Consider the following 18,471-nt stretch of genomic DNA (forward strand, 5'->3'; position numbering starts at 1 on the left):
TGCTGGCTGCAAAGCCCCAAGAGCCACCAGGCCCCAGTCCTCACCCACCCCCCTACCTCTGTTCATAAATGGATACCTATAGCAAAAGGGCTGAGATGCTTTTTACCGCCTAATGCAAACCAAAGCGGAGAGGGGGCCATTTTGCTAAGGACAAAGAGTGACTGGAGATGTTCAAGGGCTGAGCTTGCTATGAGGGGGAGATTCCACAGCAGCGCCCCAAGTGCCAAATATAAGGCCCTGACAGATTTGTCCTTGACTCTTTATTTGGTTAAAAGTCACAGGGGCAGAGTGAGGTGTCCGTAACATGATCAGTACGAGTCACAGAATTTTGCCATCCTGTGCCCAATCTTCGGCAGGGCCCGATCCCAAGCATGTGCTAGAATCACAGGCAGGATCAGGTGAGTTCCTTCTTTCTCAGACATGGCTGGAGGAGGTTTCTTCCTTTGTTTGCAGCCACGAGGGATGCCAGGATCCGTGGAGACTTTCAGATGTTGGTACCATGCGGGTAGTTTGGGGTGTATTTACATCACGACATGTTTCATCTCTAGGGAGGCCTCAGTTCAAAAACACCCACAGCCCTTGAGTTCCTGGCAAAAGAAGGTCTGGACATGCTTTTAGGTTAGAGGATGTTGGGGTGTTGCAGGGACTGTTGGACACTGATCTTGATACCCTTCTGTCTCAGAGTTGTCTAACACCTCCAGATGTTGCCTTCAGGTGTCAAAGCCTATCTGGAGAGGCTTTCAGCTGGGTGACAGACTGAGAACACCTTCTGATGGGAGTATGCCAGCCTTTGGAGTCCAGAGTACTCTCAGCCTGTTTCCAGACATAGGACTTGCCCTTATGAGCTGCCCCAGTGCCTGCTAGTGCCAGAGGTGCTGGTGGCAGGGCGTCTCTTTCAAATGGGAGGAAATGCTCAACTAGCTTCAGGGGGGCAGAAGCTCTGTCCAGAACAGTGGGTGGAGTTTGCCTACATCTTTCTTTCCAAGCCCAAATCCTCAGGCTTGGAGCCAAGCATGTCCATTGGAGATGCTTCCAAGGCTGGGGGAGCCCCTTTACCCACACCTCAGCCTGTTGCTGCTCATCCTGTGACTGGCCCCAGCCCTGCATCTCACTGCTCAGCCTCAAACTGGCCACTCAGTGCTGATGGCGCTTGCTCATGAGACCTTTATTTGCCACTTGCTGCCAGCCTGCAGGAAGCCCCTAAGTTCTGTGAGGTTCCCCGTGGGCCTTGTCCCACCCCACCCGCTCCCCCTCCCAGTGCAGCAGCACAGCCTCCCTGCCCTGCAGCGGGTCCATGGCCCAGCTGTCACACAAGAGAGAGATGTCCAGTCCCAGGGTCATGTTCATGGTCTGTGCCACAGCCTGCAAGGCCCCTGCAGGACCCCGGCAAGGCTGGCAGGAGCTCCCAGTTCGGGCTGCCTGTGTGGGCAGGGCTGCCACGAGAGAGCAGGCAGTGGTGCACGCGCAGGTGATGGGCGAGCAGTAATGCGATCAGGGGGGATCAGAGCAGATTAGAGAGATTGGAGAAAGGCGATCGCCCGGGGCTGGCAGAGCAGGGGTGCGAAGGGAGGGGGCCTCGGTGGGTGCTGGCCAGGGCAGCATCTGCCACAGGTCCCCATGGTGCTTCGCTGGGTTCACTGTGGAGGGGGACTCCTCAGGCATGACCCACGTCATGAAAACCAGGACCGTGGGCTGGTGGGGGGGAGCAGGCGAGCGGGACGGGGCTTTTCCTCCCTCCTGGGCAAACGGCACCAAGGAGGGTTTTTGTGTGAGCTCTGACAGCACCTTCTCCCTGGCCCGGCACTGCTGCCCCTCGTGCTGGCCCCTCTGCCCCACACACGCTCATGTAGCCATCTCATAGGCTTCCGTGTTTGTTTGCTGCTTCGTATTCTTCCCCAGGTCATCCTCTTCCTAAAAGAGCATTGAGTGGTGTTTTCCAGTGGTTTTAGAGAGGGGTGTTGGAGCAACGGCACAACTGTGGCAGGTTGCGGGGCTCCTCAGGCTGTGGCTCTGGGGTCCAGCCTGGGGCTGGGCCACATCAAACCCCCTCGCTCTCTGGAGCCTCCCTTGACACTCTGCCGAGGCACTAACCACTCGTTCGCCCTCGCAGCCTGACTGTAAAGGAGGTGTCGGCGAGGTCAAGCCACGATACCCCCCTTCTCGGCGGGGCTGCGAAATGGCGGCGGGGGCCAAAATGGCGGGGGGGGGAGGGGAAGGCGGGTTCTTCCCGCCCCGCCGCTAGGGGGCGCCCGCGCCGCGCCACCGCCTCACGTGCCTCCCCCTCCCGCGCATCACGTGGGCGCGGCGCCGCCCCCGCGCCGGTGCCTGGCGGAGCGGAGCGGCGGGAGCGGAGCCGTCGGGCCGGGCCGCGTCGCGGGGGTCTATGGGGAAGGCGGCCGCGCTGTGCGGCGGCGGCAACAGCAGCAGCACCCGCGGGCTGGTCTCTCTCCTCGGTGCTGTTCCCTGCTTGGCCTGCCAGGAGCTGCCGGCCATGAGCACGGAGCCGGGGGGTCGGGGCGGCGGGGGACCGGCGGGGGGGCTGCCCGCCGCCCCGGGCTCCGACACCTACAAGGGCTGGCTCTTCAAGTGGACCAACTACCTGAAGGGCTACCAGCGCCGCTGGTTCGTGCTCAGCAACGGGCTCCTCAGCTACTACAGGTACCGGAGGCGGTGGGGAACGGGCCGGTACCGGTGGCCGCTCGGCCCGGGCCTGCCGCAGGGCGCGGTGTCCTCTGGGTGCCCGGTACCCGCTTGCGGTGCCGCCACCGGGGTCGGGCGGGTGCCTCCCGTGGCGGGGGACGAGGCGCGGCCGCCCGACGGGGAGCGCGGCGCGGGGTCTGCGCTTCGGCAGAACGAAAATCGCTTCGTTTTACTGAGTCTGGTTGTTTGGTTTTTGTTTTTCCCCGTTTTTAAAGCACAACTCGGGTTTTGATCTCAGTGCCCCGGCGAGGAGCCGGCGGGGTGCGGGGCTGGGCGCGGGCCCGCCGGGGCGCGGGGATCGGCCGCCCCTATCTCCCGTCTCTCCGCCGCCTCCTGCAGCAGCTGCCGCTGCCGCCACTCTTAAAGCCAGAATCATAAACCTTCTAACAAAAAACCTCCAAACCCAGAAACCCCTTTTTTTCGCCTAAAATTGATTTGCTTTTGTAACCTGTTTCTGCTGCTTTTTTTTCGCTGGGCAGCCTGAAAATCTCCTCCGTAGCCGTGCGTGGACAAGCGAGTGCTGCGGCGGCTGCGTCCGAGGGGAAAGGACGGCCTGGGATCTTGGCCTCGGGGATGCAGCCGAGGCAGGAGGCTGCCTTATTGGAGGAAGGAAGGAAGTTATAGCACTTAGTGGTGACTCAAAAGTCGTGCCTCGCTTGCTTTGCTCTCTAACGTGATGGTTTTTGTACAGGCGGGCTGTAGTTTTAGTGATATCGGACACAGGGGCTGGTGATTGCAGTGCTTGATCCAAAGTGATGTCATCTTAGTAAGTTCTCGTGTTTCTTGTATCGGTTGAGTGGTAAGAATGTAAACATATGGGTGTCGTCGGATTTTGGTGTTTTTATCCTTTAGGAAGGAACATGTTTGTTTTTGTCATTTGGAAGACAAGTGTTCTGTCACTGTCGGTGTTGTGGAGTGTATGTTGGCTGTATTTCAGAACGTGGAAACAATCACAGATACTAAAGATGGTTAGAGCTTTATAAAATGATACGTCTTTAACGTACCAAACCCTGCGAGCGAGGACTTCTCTGTAAAGGCTACGCAAAAGTCTGTTTTTCCTCCTGACACAAAGTTCATCTTCTGGTTTCCTCTCTGCTACAGCTGATGACACATAGCCTGAGGCAGATCCCCGAGCTTCAGCGCACTGCCCGGTGTTCATATAAACTCTAAAGAGAGATCTGGGCCCTAGTTGCAGCAGGTAGCAGGTCAGAAGTTCAATGGTGTGATTGTCTACTTGGGAGTTGTTTAACCCCGCAAAACCCCCAAACTCAAGCCGAACAAAAATGCTCCGTAAAAAACACCCCCACAAGAATGTAGTTACCTCTCAGTAATTCCGCTAATTTACTTGTAATCCTTTCTGGTATGCTTATGCTCTTTAACCCTCATCCAGTTCTGGACCAGCAGAGCTACGTGGCTTGAAAACTTTAATGCTCCACTTGTAACCATGTCAGGATATTTTTTTTTTCTGTATTGATGCCAAGTCTGTCATGAGCAAACAAGTAGTTTTGTTCAACAGTTATTGTAGGTTGGAACAACTGGGTTTATTTTAAGACAATTTGATCTGTTTTAAGCTGAAACAACAAACAAAAAGGAAATTATTTTGAGCAGCATGTGAAGGACTTGAAACTGCATTGCTTTGTGGAGCTTTCAGCCAGTGGCAGACTTGCAGCAGCTGCTTGGGAAAAGTAATGCTGAAGTTTTTTGTGCCGCCTTTTCATTGTTGGGCTTGATGAGAACTGAGTTAATTTGGTTGTGAGTCAGGAGAACCAAAATACAGTACAGAACACGTGACGAAGTTTTTCTTAAATGGAAAAAAGCCTCCATGATACTCTCCAAAACCAATGCTCTTAAATAGTGGCCATGCCAACCCATCGAGTGTCAGCTCGAATTGCTGATCGCAGAGTGCTCCTGTGAGACAATCTGGGGTAAACTGGCATTTTTATTTTGATACGACTTCTAGCTAGCTGGTGGGAGCAAGGGAGCTGCAGGTATCAGGCTGTGTGTTTTCCTTGACCTCTCCTATGTGAGCAGACTGCTGGGCAACATGTGGACTGATGCTTGTTTGACACTTTTTCAGGGAATTCAGGAAATAACGGCTATAAAGGTCTCTTGCTATTGTGAGCCATGTGTCTCACTTTCTGCTGGGTCTTTGTGCTTATCCCAGCTCTGAAGGTGCATGCCAGGATTTTCTTTTTCTGCTTTCTAAAGGCTTTGCAGGTTAAATCATGCCCTTGCAGGTGGATCGCTGTGTGATTCTTGTCTCTGTGGCTTTTTGATGCCTTTGTTTGGAGGGTGGTTGCCCTGATGCACAACCTGGATGGCTTAGCTGCTGACGGTTCAGGACTAGCTTGATAGAAATTTCATTTGCTTGTGCGCTAAACGTCGTCTTAATTGGAAAAACTGCGCTGTGATGCCCTCCTTGTGGCCTCCTTGTGTCTATTGGTTTAGTTCCAGATTGAAGCTTCATTTGAATTTCCTGCTGCTTGCTGTTTAAATTACTTTTTTAAGAAAAAAACCAAAAAACAAGGCTGTCATGTTGCCGGGTGGTGATTCCTGATAGGTTCTTTGGTTTGTAGAGTTGAGCTCTTAAAAATCTTTTGTGGCCTCTTGGGAGCTCCCATTGTAATAGTGCGTGGGTGGGCGCAGTGCCATCCGGCAGGAGCAGCTTGGTGGGGTTTTCTTGGGCAGCCAGGTGCAACGCCAGTTTTCCGCCTCGTTGCTTTCAGAGAGACAGTTTGCTGAATTAAAGCTTCTAATTAGAGTGTTCTTTCCAAATGGAGTATTTAAAGGTCCCTGTATCTTTGTGAAATCAAGTCTTACTACCAGCGAAGCTTCGCCGCAGGACGTGTGCTTTTGCTTCATATTCCCTACTCTGAACTGGTGGAAAATGATAACAGCGGAGTAATTCTTGAAGATTTCCTCTGCTGTACCCTCCTCTGGAGTGAGGTGTGTGGATTTAGGAACTTCCAGGAGTTGCACAGCAAGATAGTTGGACCGTTTTAATTGCCCTGGATTGTCCCTCTTAGGTTGTTTTTTGGGTAAGTTTTGTGGCTGACTTGGAAATCTACAGCGCAAAGGTGATGCCTGTGGTCAAAGGCAGCTTAAGCATAGCACAACTAGTCTACTTGACTCACTAATGATCAAAACTTTTTCTAAACTGCTCTGGCAGGCTGCCACCTATAGATTTATCATTATCTATAATTAGTGTGTCTGTACAGGAGAATCTAATCATCTTGAACAGATAAGAGTTTTCAAGGAGATTAGAGAGGATCTTTAGGTAAGTATCAATTCATCAAAAATTGGCATTGGTTCTTGTGATTGATGCTCCAGACGAGTGTTGTGTTCTCCAAGCAGCTTTCTCCTATTTCCAAGAGCTTGAGTTTCATGTTGTCCCCTCTGTGGGTTTGGTGTGTAGCCTGTTATTTGTGGGTTAGGTGTCTGAAGAGCCTTCAGCAGTACTTTCTGCAATCACAGGATGTTATAGCTAAAGCAGTGCCAAATGGAGAAGGAAAAAACATTTCATGCTGTATGCGATTTGGTCATTGTTGTGATGTGAAAGGCTTCTCACCAGAAAGCAGCCCTGGCTGCTCTTGCTGGGTCTCCTCTTAGAGGAATGTAGGGTGCCTGGGGCAGTTTAGCTGCCTTGTCTTTGTTATCCTGCTAAGGTGGAGGGGATGGGCAGCCCAGTTCCCTGGAAAAGCTGTTTCCCAGGGCAGGATTCTTCACTAGCTTTGTTTATCCAGCGGTTAACTCCTGGTTAGCATTGTAAGGTCTTGAGTACAACTGGGAGGGTTTTATTCCTGCTTCTTGTACGGAGACTTCAACTGAAGGCTGAGGTGGTGAGTGCAAGGCAGGAGCTTGAAAGCCACTGCTGATATGAGAGTCATGGAGGAATTGAGGATTTCCAGAAAAGACCTCTGTGAGCCTCTGGACTGACCCCCGCTCAACGTGGGGCCACCCGATGAGGTTGCTCAAGGTCTTGAGCTGCTGAGGTTTGAATGTCTCCCAAGTATGAGATTACACAGCCTCTCCTAGCCCCTCTTCCATTGTTGGACCATTCTCGGGGGGCGGGGGAAATGTTTCCTTATATTTAGTTCGTGCATGAGGAGAGAGGTACACGCTCCTAGAATGATTTTTACAACAGCTTGTCTCTCTGCAGTCATAGAAGTAGCTGAATGTCCTTGACTGACTGTCAACCTTGGGGGTTCATTCTTGGGTTTCAGAGACAGCCCTTTAACCGCATGGTGACTTTGAGCGCCTTGTTTTTAAACAGCGTTTTAATAATGCTTGTTCCCAGTCATCTTGTTTTCACACGGTACTTGCTTTATCCATATGGTGCTTTGCTGTTGCTCATTGTTTGTCATTAGCCCGTTTTTTGAGGAAACTCATCTTCTGTGCTTTTGTAACCAGGGACACGGCGCTTGTGCGGCTCCATGGGGGCACGGCACGTCAGAGCAGCGCTCGAGTGCCGCCGTGGCGCGATCATCTCACATGCTCTTTGCTGGGCTGCTTGTTGCAGGCTTGATTGCTCCGCTCCCATTTTAGTGCTGCGGTGGGGAGTCAGGCTGACTTGATTCCAAACAGCAACTGCTGCTGACGCTGCAGGAGAGTGTGAGACACACATCTTAGTCCTGAAGGGTGTTTTCATCGTGGCCTGATTATTAGTGCTGTATGAGGATTTTTATATCTGTTCCTTCAGTTGTAATATTCTGCCCAGTTCTGTTTGCTGGTTGCAAAAAACCAACAAGAGCTATGAACTATCTTGTTGCTTTATTTCTACCCATATAATCTTAAATTGAATATGCTGGCCCAAATGCTTCCTTTGATCACGTTGTAGCAGAAATAACTGGTTTGTCTTGTGCAGAACTAAGTTTTGAGAGGGGCAATGCATTCTGGCTTTGTGCCGAATGACTGCTGCCTGTATTGCTGTCTCAAGGCTGATTGCATGGGGGGTGTGGTAGTGTCACACTGCAATTTCAGTTCCTGGAGCTGTTTGCAGGTACGAAGCATATTTATGGGCTCAGCTGCTTGGTTGCTTATGGGAGAGTAAGATGCCTTACTTTTTTGGTCTCAGTTGTTCCAGCTTTTGTTGCTGGAGAACACGTAGGTGTTGTTACGCCTTCGCTGTAGGCTTCCTCCGTTGTCCTCTGCAAGGGCAGGGGAAGGTCACTGCTCCAGTCCTGCGTTTCTCCCACACGCTGCTGGTAGCTGCTGCTCACCTCTGCCTGTTGCGGCCGGGGGTTTGCGTGGCCGGCTGCTGCTGTGTGGCAGCAGTGGCTATGCTCACCTGGGAGCAATTGTCGTCAGCCTTTGTGTTGGTCTTCCTCTGCGCGTGCTGCTGGGCACGCTCGGGGAGCTGTATGGCTGTCTCTTCTGGTCCAGGCGCGCAGAAGTGACTGGCATCGCCTGCCTTTTGGCTGTAGCTCCTATGCCTGTCTTTTTCCAGGGTAATATGTATTCAGTTTGACTTCGCTTGCTCCGATTACAGATTTAAATTTGTGCTTGCATGGTCTGTCATCCTCTGTACTCGCAATGGGTCAGTGGTGACGGAGGTGAACTTCCTTGTCAGAAGTAATGCGAGAAACCGGCTGTGGTTTTCCTGGCAGTATCACTTTTAACCTACCTGATTCCCTTCCGAAGAGGAGTCTGCAATCCATGCAACCTGCAGTGTCTAGAGCACTGTAACTTGCTTCTGAATGACTTGGACTTTTGTTATCTGTAGGTTGATTTTTATGTTGTGGGAAGTCAGACTGTTGAGCTTCTGTTCTGTACTGTTTTGTGCTTATGTATAAATTGCATTGTAGCTAGGTAACTTAGGTAGTTTTAGGTAACTTAAGTGTGCAGTGATATCAGAGCCCTTTGCTTCTTGTAGGTCTCTTCAGATGTTGTGCTGATGGCCAAAACTCCGGTCATCACCCTGAAATGTGAGTTGTCCCAGCCTGCTATCTGGAGGGCAGGCAGCTCACTGTGCTCTAACATCCTGGAGATCTGTCCCCTAAATAGGGTAGTGCTTCAAAACCTGAGCTAACTGGAGGTGTTAAATTTCCCTTCATGTCCTCATTATGCTGTTCAATTATTGTAATTGTTCCTATGGCACCTTGGCAGGGATCTTTCTACATTTTATATCAATCTCTATTTGATTTTGATCAAAAATCTTGTTTAATAATTAATTACTTAATATTTCTCTGACGACTGCAGGCTGGAGTTAAAGCCGGAGGGTAACAAAGCTGGATGTGCTTGTTGCTGTTGGGTCAGCGATTGCTGACTCACGCGGGCATGTGTGCGAGAATGCCAGTGCTGAGCCTTCAGGCTGTGTATGAATCAACTTCAGAATTAAAAACGTAAATTGAAAGCATGGTACTAGGGCCAGTGACATGATTCGATTGGCAGTGGCAGCCCTGTGATAAAAGCAGAACAAATCTCCTCCTTGGTCCCGTTCCAGGTGCTTAGACGCTTCACTTCACCTTTGCAAGCACGGGCTCCCGGGAATACTGTTTTGAAACACGGCTTGTTGCTTGCTGCCATCCCGGCCTCCCACTGTCACCAGCTGATGTTGCTCATAACTGTAAGACATTGCTGAACTGCTGGGTTTGATGCTGCTTGCAAGTTACGTCGTGCGGTTCACAGTGCTTACATGGGCAGTGATGACATTTTTGCAGCGCAAGCAGTATTATTGACTGGCTTGCGTGTGTGTTAGAAGCAAGTTGTTGCGCGTGTTTGCACTGCATCCAGCAGTCCTTCCTTTCACACTGATGTAGGCTGAACTGTGTTTCTATCAACTTTCCTGTTTTTCCTTCTTTTTTTGATCTTTTATCTAATTCTTCAGGGATATTTCTGCTTTGAAATCATGACTGGATAGGTGGATGTCCCTACAGTGACTCAGGGGGCAGTCCTTTATTCTCTAAAAATAATCTTAATTCTTCAAATTTTTTTAGATGAAGAGGGCACACGCAGCAGTTTAAAGCAGCTTCTGCAATGTGCGTGAAGATAAATATGGTGCAGTGGGAGTCTGTGCCTTTCTTTTTTCCTTCTTTAACACAAAGCAGTGGTTCTTAATCTGTTATTAATAGCTAGAGCAAGTTTCTGCTAAGTACTTCATAAGGAGCAGAGCAGGAAAATGTTGTCCTTTGCACCTACTGCTTGCCACTATATGCATAAGACCTTCTTACCTGAGGCTTAGTGATTGGTAAGGATACCTAAACACTGCAGCTGAGTGGTCTTTTAAAGAACAGCAAATTTCTTCTTCCCATGGCATAGCTGTCAGATGTGATAACAGGGGCTTGCAGTAGTAACCCTGGATGGGTAGCAAACTCCTTTGGGAAGACGGCTGACCTGCTGCTGGGGCGTGCGTTTGTGCTGCTTGCTTCCTTTCTTCAGGGACGCTCCCTACTGCGTTCGCTGACGACGTGCTGTAAAGTGCAGCCGCGTTTTCAGAAGTGTGGTGCTGGGTGCTTCCCAGCTACCTCGGTGCTTTGTGCCCATCACTCAGCCGAACATGGGATTCGAGTATTTGTCACAGCAGAAAATATCCATGGCAACTAATTTGCCAGTTCTGTGAATCTTCGTGATTTTTGAGGTTTCTTTTTTTTCCTGTGAAATGCACAGGGATGGTTCCACAAACTTTTTTTTTCAGGTCTTCTGCAACTGTCAGGAGTGATGGCTCTTCCTGGAAACGTGTGAAAAATACACCAGTCCCAGTTTGGAAGACGGGGTGAGTTTGGGTGTATTTGGCTACAGAATGGCCACGGCTGACTGAGATGTGCTCATGCCAGTAGAACAGAGACATACCCCTTATCTACAGATGGACTGTGCATGAGTGGGGAGTACCTGATGAAATGAGAACCTTTCTGTCTTAAAAATGTGGTGGGTGCATTGGGGCACGAGTGCTCAGGTGGTGCTGCATGGCTAGCTGTGGGGGCTGTGTACTTCAGAAGTGTATATATATATCCTTTATTTTTGAAAGAGCAAGACCTTCGAGCTTTGCTGTTTCCAAGTGTGTGTGTTACTCTGATGCTGGATGCTGTTTATCTGCTGTTTATTATTCCCGAGTGACCAGTGGGGTGTTCCCCAGCAGAGCCTGTGGAGCAAAAACTAGTACAGTTTTATAGCGCGTGGTGAGGTGAAACTAATACATGGCTTTATTTTATCCAAGCCATTTTCCCTTTCCTTGTCAGTTGTGTCTCTCTCTGTGGTCTGTGTTGGTGAGAGATCGGCTACAGGCTCCCCAGCTTTGAATCTCTCCTGGGATGTAATTTTTATAAGCAGGAGGGAAGAGAGTACTCAAACCAAAAGTCATTTTGCAATGGTACAAAAGGTGACAATCATCTTAATCCTGTATGATTTGTATTGAGCACGCATGGTCCCGAGCTGCTTGGTCTGGTTGCTTCTGCTCAGAGCAGGAGACTGGACTTGAGGCCTCCAGAGGTGCCTTCCAGGCTCAGTTAATGTACCATTTCTGTCATTATTTGGTTTCTGATGCTTAAAACTTGGTAAGTTTGCCTTCAGCTCTCTGGATACTGGTGGAGGATGAAGAATAGCCACGTCACGTCTGTGGCTTGCCCTGGCAGTGCTGGGGAAGCACTGCTGATTCCTGTGCCTGGACCCTTCAGGTGTTTCATAGACTCCCGCACTTCCATGGCACCCCACGTTCCTGCTACAGGGAGTTCACAGCGCAGGACCCTCATTTACTGTCTTTTTTTCCCCCGATTCATGTTCCAGTATGAGATTTGGGGACAGGCAGCGTTATCGCGGAGGGCAGGAGAGCTGCGTTGGCAGAGCACCTGATGGAAAGAGCTGCGTGGGGACGTCTCCAAATGTGAAGTGAGGAGAGCTGACCCGGGCTTGCAGACCATTGGGGGTGGTTTACTCCAGATAATCGGTGGTTTACTGCATCGTTCTGGTCCTTGGCATTGTACCTGCTCCACTTGCCCCACGGGTGAGAGTCACGCCACGACCAGGGGAGATGGGAAGGGACGGACTGCAGGGTATGTCCCCTGCGGTTTGGGGCTCTTCTGTGCCTCGTGTTCGGAAGTGAGCAGGATCCACTTAGAAATCTGAAAAGCCACTTTGGTGAGGAATTGGGACACTGGTGCTTTCAGCATAGCTTGAACAATGCGATCTCACCGTGTGCTCTGTGCCTGTTCTAAAGTTTGGGTTTTTTTTAGTAGTACTGAGAGTTTGGCTTTGTAAAAGCTGGCATTGTTCATCCAGCCCTTCCAGCTCTGAATTCCTGCACTGCTTGTGTCTACTTCAAAAAAAAAAATCAGTACAATTTTATTCTCTAAAGTTATGAGTTGGCCCCTAAATTGAAGGAAGGACTTCTGCCTGACACTGGGACAGCTTGAAGATTGGCGAGCCAATACAAATGCACTTCTGAAATTTCTGATACGATTAAACTGTGCTTTAGTGGTATATCACAATTTTATTAGTTAAAGCTAATAAATATATTTATTTTATATGAAAATAGTAAATATAGTGTTTTTCTGGGATGCTTGGGGAGGTAAGGACCTGGCTGGGTTTCTGATTCCTTTAGGAGTGGGATTTGCTTAGGAGCTGAAAGACAGAAGTTTTAATGTTTTCTTACCTGTTTGCTTTTGCCTGTGTAGTCTCTAGGATGTCCCAGCTGTGGTGTTGCCCTTGAACTGTTTTCTGAGGAGCCTGCATTTTTGTGTAGGTAAACTTTGAGTATGCGCGGGTGAGGCATCTACCTCTTTCCTCTCTGTCCTTTTCTTCTATACCACAGGAAAAGCAGCAAAGACGTCTGCTTTGCAGTGGAAAACCTATGGATGCAATCTCCTTGGAAGTTCAGTTTTAAATTTGGAAGTTGACTTGCGGAGGTCCAGCAAGGCGTCCCTTGCCCTGTAATAAGCCAGTTTTTTCCTTCTTACAGCCTGTAGGCATCAAGCCCTGAATTGTCACTTCTAAGTGCCTTTAGACCACGCAGCACTGTATCTCAGCACCGATGAGGTCTGTAATTATGGGGTTGGATTGGATTCTGCTTCACATCTGCAGCCCTAAGCTGCTAGATTTACAGTGTAGTAATGAAATATCTCTCTGGCTGCCCATATCCGATATTCTCCATTTTGGGGACGTTACAGGTTAATATATTACCTGTCATCCCCCACTTTAGAGACAGCATAAAGCATGTGCTGTGGGAACGAGACTCCCTTCATCAGGACTTTTACATTTCATTTCCAAGTGCACAATGCCTGTAACAATCTTAATGATTGTGAGAGTCAAATTCTGCTGTCGGTGTAGATGGGACAGTGAGAGCTTTAGGGAAAAATCCATATGGATGCTGCAGGGAGGCAGCGACACCTTTGTAGTGAGGCTCTGGGAGCGTGGCAGTGGAGCTTTCCTATGTGACATGACTGCTGTGCCGTGCCCTGGCTTCCACAGGGTAAGGATGGATGATTGTAATGGCAGTAGGAGCCGTATAATCTTTAACACGTTGTGGTTTTAGTGTTGTTGTGGTCTTGGTCCAAGGCGGTTCCATGATGAACATTTACAATTTCGGTAGTTTTGGGAAGGAAGAATTTGTAAAGTAAGTAGCTTAAATGCCAATAGTAAGCTGGCTTCTAATCACAGCAAGTGTTACCCTGAAGCAGGGTATCGTCACAAGTATGGAGGGAATTATATTTTTGTCTGTCATTCAACACACCATTCTTTAAATATTTTTGCTGGTTTTCATTTGCTTTCTAAAGGAAGTAAGTTAAATCTAGCAATCCCTTCATCCCATGTGTCATGTAAATAAACTCCACTGTTAACCATTAGGTGTATTTTTAATTTAAAAATTGTGGTTTATTTATGGAACTGCTGGTTTACCCGCGCTGTTCATTTTCTATACGACTAACCAAGGGTTAATAACCCACAGCAGGGCGTTTGCTACAGTGAACTACATACTGCCAGTAGCAATGCTTTTAAACCTATTCCCTGCCCAGACAAGGCTATGGGATAAGGTTTTGTTGGTCAGACTTTTGTGCTGCCCAAACTTGGGATAGATACCTTGCATTGACAAGCAGAGTGTACGTGGCTTCAGGTCCCACATCGTCTTGCTGGAGCCCAAGATGTGCAGAAGGCTTGATGGAGAGCACGGATGTGCGGAAGGCTTGATGGAGAGCACATTGTTCGGTGAGCTCGTGCCTCCTTCCTGCTGCCGTGTCAGTAGAGGTTTCCTGGCAGGAATTGCTTTAAGAAAAGCCACAGTGCATCAAGTCTTGCATCAAAAAACCCTCTTGGCTTTCCAAGGAGCATTTAGAGGACATGGGAGAGTTGCATGTGGATTGCTGATATTTAGCTTGCAGTGTGTGTCTGGGACCACTGCCTTTCCCGCTCCCCGTACTGAGTATATCTTCGTCAGATGGAAGGAGAACAGTACGAAATGCGAGACCCAAGCCTGTTGTCGTGGGAGCCACCAGTTGAGATGTGATGGGCTTTGGGGCAGTGGGCTTTGCTCAGTGTTGAAAAGCTGCCTTTCACCCTATAAATGTTTTTACTGTTGTTGCTAATGGGAGAAAATATGAGGAGGTTTGTTGGCTTTGTACTGGATGAAAACAAACGCAACAAGATGGTGGTAATGTGTGGTGTGTTGAGGGCGAGTTTAGAGTCTGAGGCGTGTAAACCTAGCAGAAATGTGTAAAGGCCCTGTCTGGTTACAGTGCACTCCTGTGATTGAAATTAGTGAAGGCAAATCATGCTGCTTGGTGCGCAGTGCACCTTTTGTCTCTAACATAACCTCAAGAGTAATGTTTCTGTTGCGGCAGATCTCTATAAAAAGAATCTGCTCCCATGTGCAACTGTTGTAGTCTGAACAGCTTAGTTTAGTCTTAAGCAAGCATGAGTGTTATGTGCTCTAGCTCATTTACTTGGGAAAAAGAGGATTCTACTGCTTTTTCACTAGTGTGTACTCCTTAATATGTTGGTATGGGACCATGGGAAGGTTTCCTACAGTGGCCTGCCTTTCCTACAGCATTTCTTTTTACCTTCAGTAAAAAAAATAAATTTAAGGTTTAAACCTGCTCTTCTTCCTGCACCTCTTTACACGAATAAAGAAATAAAAATGGGCAGAGAAGGTAAGAAGAAGATAAGATGGTAAGAAAAATGAGTTTTTACTCATAAAAGCACTTTGGTGTATCCTGGGAAGAAAGGAACACAGCTTTGTTTTTCATCTGTGTGAAGTTATTCTCTGACAACCAGCTAAGCAGTGGGCTGCTTTCCTCTGCAACTCAGCTGGGGTCTTCCTCCTCCCCGGGGAGACTTGCCGTGCCCACTCCACAGTGCTTTGGGCTCCTTTGGTGGAAACCTTCCAGCAGCTGAACCTGCTGGGATGAGACCCCCGGGGCTCAGTGTCCTTCCTAATGACTGCTGGAAAGACAAGGGATGTGGGTCACTGTCCTGCCAGCACCTTCTTGGATTCGCTCAAATGGAGTAGCACGTGTATGCAGAAGGTGGGTTTTAGACCAAGTTTGGCCTTTCTTTTATAGGACCTACCTTAACACTTCGTATAAATGTTTGGTCTTCAATGTATTGTACTTTAAAGCTATACAACAGAATTCGTCTCTCTTCTGTTGGCTGGAGAAAATGTAAAGCTGTGAAAAAGCTTGAGAGCTGTTTTCCTTCTGGTGCTGAGCTGTACTTGTCAATATTTGTTTTGAAAGGTGTAGCTATCTATATCTTGTACTGTACTGGGGGAGTGTGTATTGATACACTGACAGCTGTTAAGGCACATGGCAAATATCTTTCTGCTTTTCCTCTTTTCACTTTTGTTTCTTCTGCACTGGCAAAGTAACCAGCTGTTGCCGCTGTGTACGTTAGCTCTTTGCTTGCTTCGTCCAGCTTAAATTGTCCTAATTAGCAAACAGAAATCTCTCTATTTTGTCTCAAGCAGTCTAATTTTGAAATTGTTCGAGAGGCAGGGGAGGCAGGGGTTTAGAGAAGGTAAGCGTTTGGTGCGTCTCCTATGGAAATGAATGCTGCTGCGGCTGAGGTCTAAAAATAAACTGTTCCCAGCCCTGTGCCTTTGATGGGAACTGCGGGACACAAGCTCTCGGGCACTCAGGGACGGAGGTTTTTAATGCCCTTTATGAAGCACCAGACCTGGACCTGCAGTGGGACTTTGGGACCTGCTGGCAAAATCCTTCTCCTACCCAAAAGCCTGAGCAGCTGGGTGGGCTGGGGTGGGTCGCCTGGCTGAGCAAAGTGCCTCTTTGTGCAAAATGTGGTTTTGCGCGTTAATTGCCCGTTTGCCTTCGTGGTACGTGTACAGCAGGCTTCTTTGGAAGTCCCTTGGCTTCCCAAAGTGGCTGCCGAAATGAAAGGTAGTGACTTTGGATAAAGTGCTGATGCTGCTTGTGTGAATGTGAACCTTGCCTGCGTGGAGGAGAGGGGTGGGATGGCAGCTAATTCTTCTTGAGAGGGTGTGAAGGTGTCCTGTGAAGTGCTGTCTGGGAGACTACTACCTAGGCTTGACTGTACCCAGAGAAGCATGAAGCTGGTGAGAGCAGAGGGCAGGTCTCGGACTCTGCTGAAGCAGCTCAATATTTCTGCATTAAAAAACTCCAAGCATCTTATTGCGCCATGGCAGTTTTCTTGCAACACAGTACACCAAAATAACACTGGAAGACTGGTTTGAGCAGTTGGGAAATTCACTTAAAGCTGTAACTCATCCTTGTCTGCGCATGAGAGCAGTCCCTTGTGAAGGTCACTGACTTTGCCTTCCCTCTTGGCCATACGTTTAACTCTTCTGTTCCTGGTACCCCACCATCAATATCCATAGGATTTTTGTGGGAAACATACAGCCCCTAAACATTGCTCCCAATGCAGACTATTGGCATGATTCAGACCCCCAAGATAAATAGCTGAAAGCACCTATATGTGCCTTGTACGGTTGTATATTCCTGTGTGCAGGCTAGAGGGAGTGTGGTGTCCCTGGTGCCAGCAGCAGTCCAACTGTCTTTCTGGCATTTACTTTGTGAAGGTGAATAGCACGGTCTCACCCGGTGCGTATATATACATAAACCCTAAATTTAATACCTTGCTCTAACCTTTGTAACTTTTTTCTGTGCTTCATCCTTGATTGGCTTGGTGGACCCTGATGAGCAGTGTTCATCTAAGTAGGCTGATGGTAATGGAGGTGTAACTGTTCAGGAAGACATCTCGAGGCACTAATGCTGAAAGACTTGCTTTAGGTGTTCGATCTTGCAGGTGAAGCAGCTGAGATGTGTCAGGTCTGTCCAGAAGTGGTTGGCCAAGGTCACTTGGGCATCTACAGGATTTGATCTAAGAGATCTTCCAGTCTGAATCACAGGCCAGTAACCAGTTAACTCCTGATTTCTGTTTTAAAAATAGCTCTTGGCATCTCCAGCGGCTGAAAAGCCAGCCGCCAATTTTTTTTTATTTTTTGGGTAGTGTCATAAGGAATGCGAAAGATCCTTCTTACATTTTGTCATCTGTCCCATGCACTTACGTTGCAGACATGTTTTAAGATCCTGCTTGCGTTTTCCCCTCTCTGTTTCATCAGATCTTATGGAAAAAATTGCTGTTCAGGGGAGTGCTAGCCTCTGCGCTCCTCAGGGGCTCATCCTCAAAGGATAATCTGATCGTTTTGTAGATAATGAAGGTTGTGGAGGTACCTCGTATACATAAGCATCTCTTTCAATTTTTGTCCTCCCTGTTTCTGCTCAGACTTGGGTAGCGATTTTATGCCCACTACCTAGCGACGTGAATCAGTTCTGAAAGGCAGGTGGCTGTGTACGCTGATCTCTGCGAAGAAGAGGTAATTGCTACCAAAAGTAGGGTATGCTGATTGTAGAGCTGAACATGTTTTTTGTCACGGAATAAAGTTTCTGGGTGGTTGCAGGAGGCTTCAGAGGCTGCTGTTGTCCACTGACATTGAGTATTTGCCTTGAGCAGAAGCAGCTGGTTGTCGTGTTTGGTGAGAAAATGCAACTGAATGCGCTGCTCTCCAAATCTGTGCTGGGCGCGGATATAGAAACCAGCCTGCTCGCTGTGCAGTGCATGAGCCTGTAGCAGGGCAGTTGCTGAACTGAGGAGGTCACACTCAAGGGCTGAGAAGCAACAGATCGGATTTTAAATGTGAAGTTTTAGCTTTGTCGTCTTGTGCCCAGGCTTTAAAATACAGGAAGAAATTTGTCTGTGCAACCATGTGGACTTCGTGTGTAGATATCTATCCATAAGAAATATTTCAAACAGAAAGAAATTCTGCCTATAATTTTAGCATTGTTTGAAAGTTGGCAAAAAGTCATAAGTGCGATGACTTTAAAGTAATGTTTGAGGTCACAGGCCGTAATTCATGCAATGTCTCTGAAGAAAATTTGTTTGGCAATGAAAATGTGAATGTTGACAGTAACTTGCCTAAAGAGAGCAGCCATGGCAAAATTCTTGGAAGCAAGCTCTTCTCTCCACACTCGACCTCAGAAAGACCAGGTAAGTCTTGTGCTCGAAGCAAATATACCCATAAACTCTATAGTCTGAAAAAACAGCATATTTTTACCAATCTGAATATTGTAAGTATAATGCCATGTTGGTGGGATGGAATAAAAATTGGGTCTTAATGTTGACTGTGCTGTGCTGTGTGCGCTCTTACATTCTTGAACGTGGTGGTGAGAAAACATAAACATAAGCTGACTATGGCTGATCTTTATTTTGATCATTTAATGCAATTCCCAAGGGCTGAAGGCCAGTAGAAACTTCAAAGCAGAAGCTGTAACAAGAAAAATTACTGCTTGAGGCTCTCGTCTGCTCTCATTTATT

The 18,471-nt window shown here is 48.3% G+C and overlaps 1 protein-coding gene across 3 annotated transcripts in view; it reads left to right on the plus strand.

Annotated features, from left to right (window-relative positions):
• Positions 1-2,383: 2,383 nt before the first annotated feature.
• Positions 2,384-18,471, plus strand: part of OSBP2 (oxysterol binding protein 2) — a gene marked incomplete at both ends in the record, with an annotated part of 121,309 nt that continues 105,221 nt past the window's right edge. The window contains 2 exons of one of the 3 annotated variants that reach the window (XM_082007847.1): positions 2,384-2,658; positions 10,334-10,411. In XM_082007847.1, coding sequence (XP_081863973.1) covers positions 2,384-2,658; positions 10,334-10,411 — 353 coding nt within the window. The remainder of the gene's footprint in view (positions 2,659-10,333; positions 10,412-18,471) is intronic. The other 2 variants (XM_082007848.1, XM_082007849.1) reach the window with 2 other exon arrangements.

Source organism: Phaethon aethereus (assembly GCF_964289735.1).
Source record: "Phaethon aethereus genome assembly, chromosome: 17".
In the NCBI taxonomy this organism is placed as follows: domain Eukaryota; kingdom Metazoa; phylum Chordata; class Aves; order Phaethontiformes; family Phaethontidae; genus Phaethon; species Phaethon aethereus.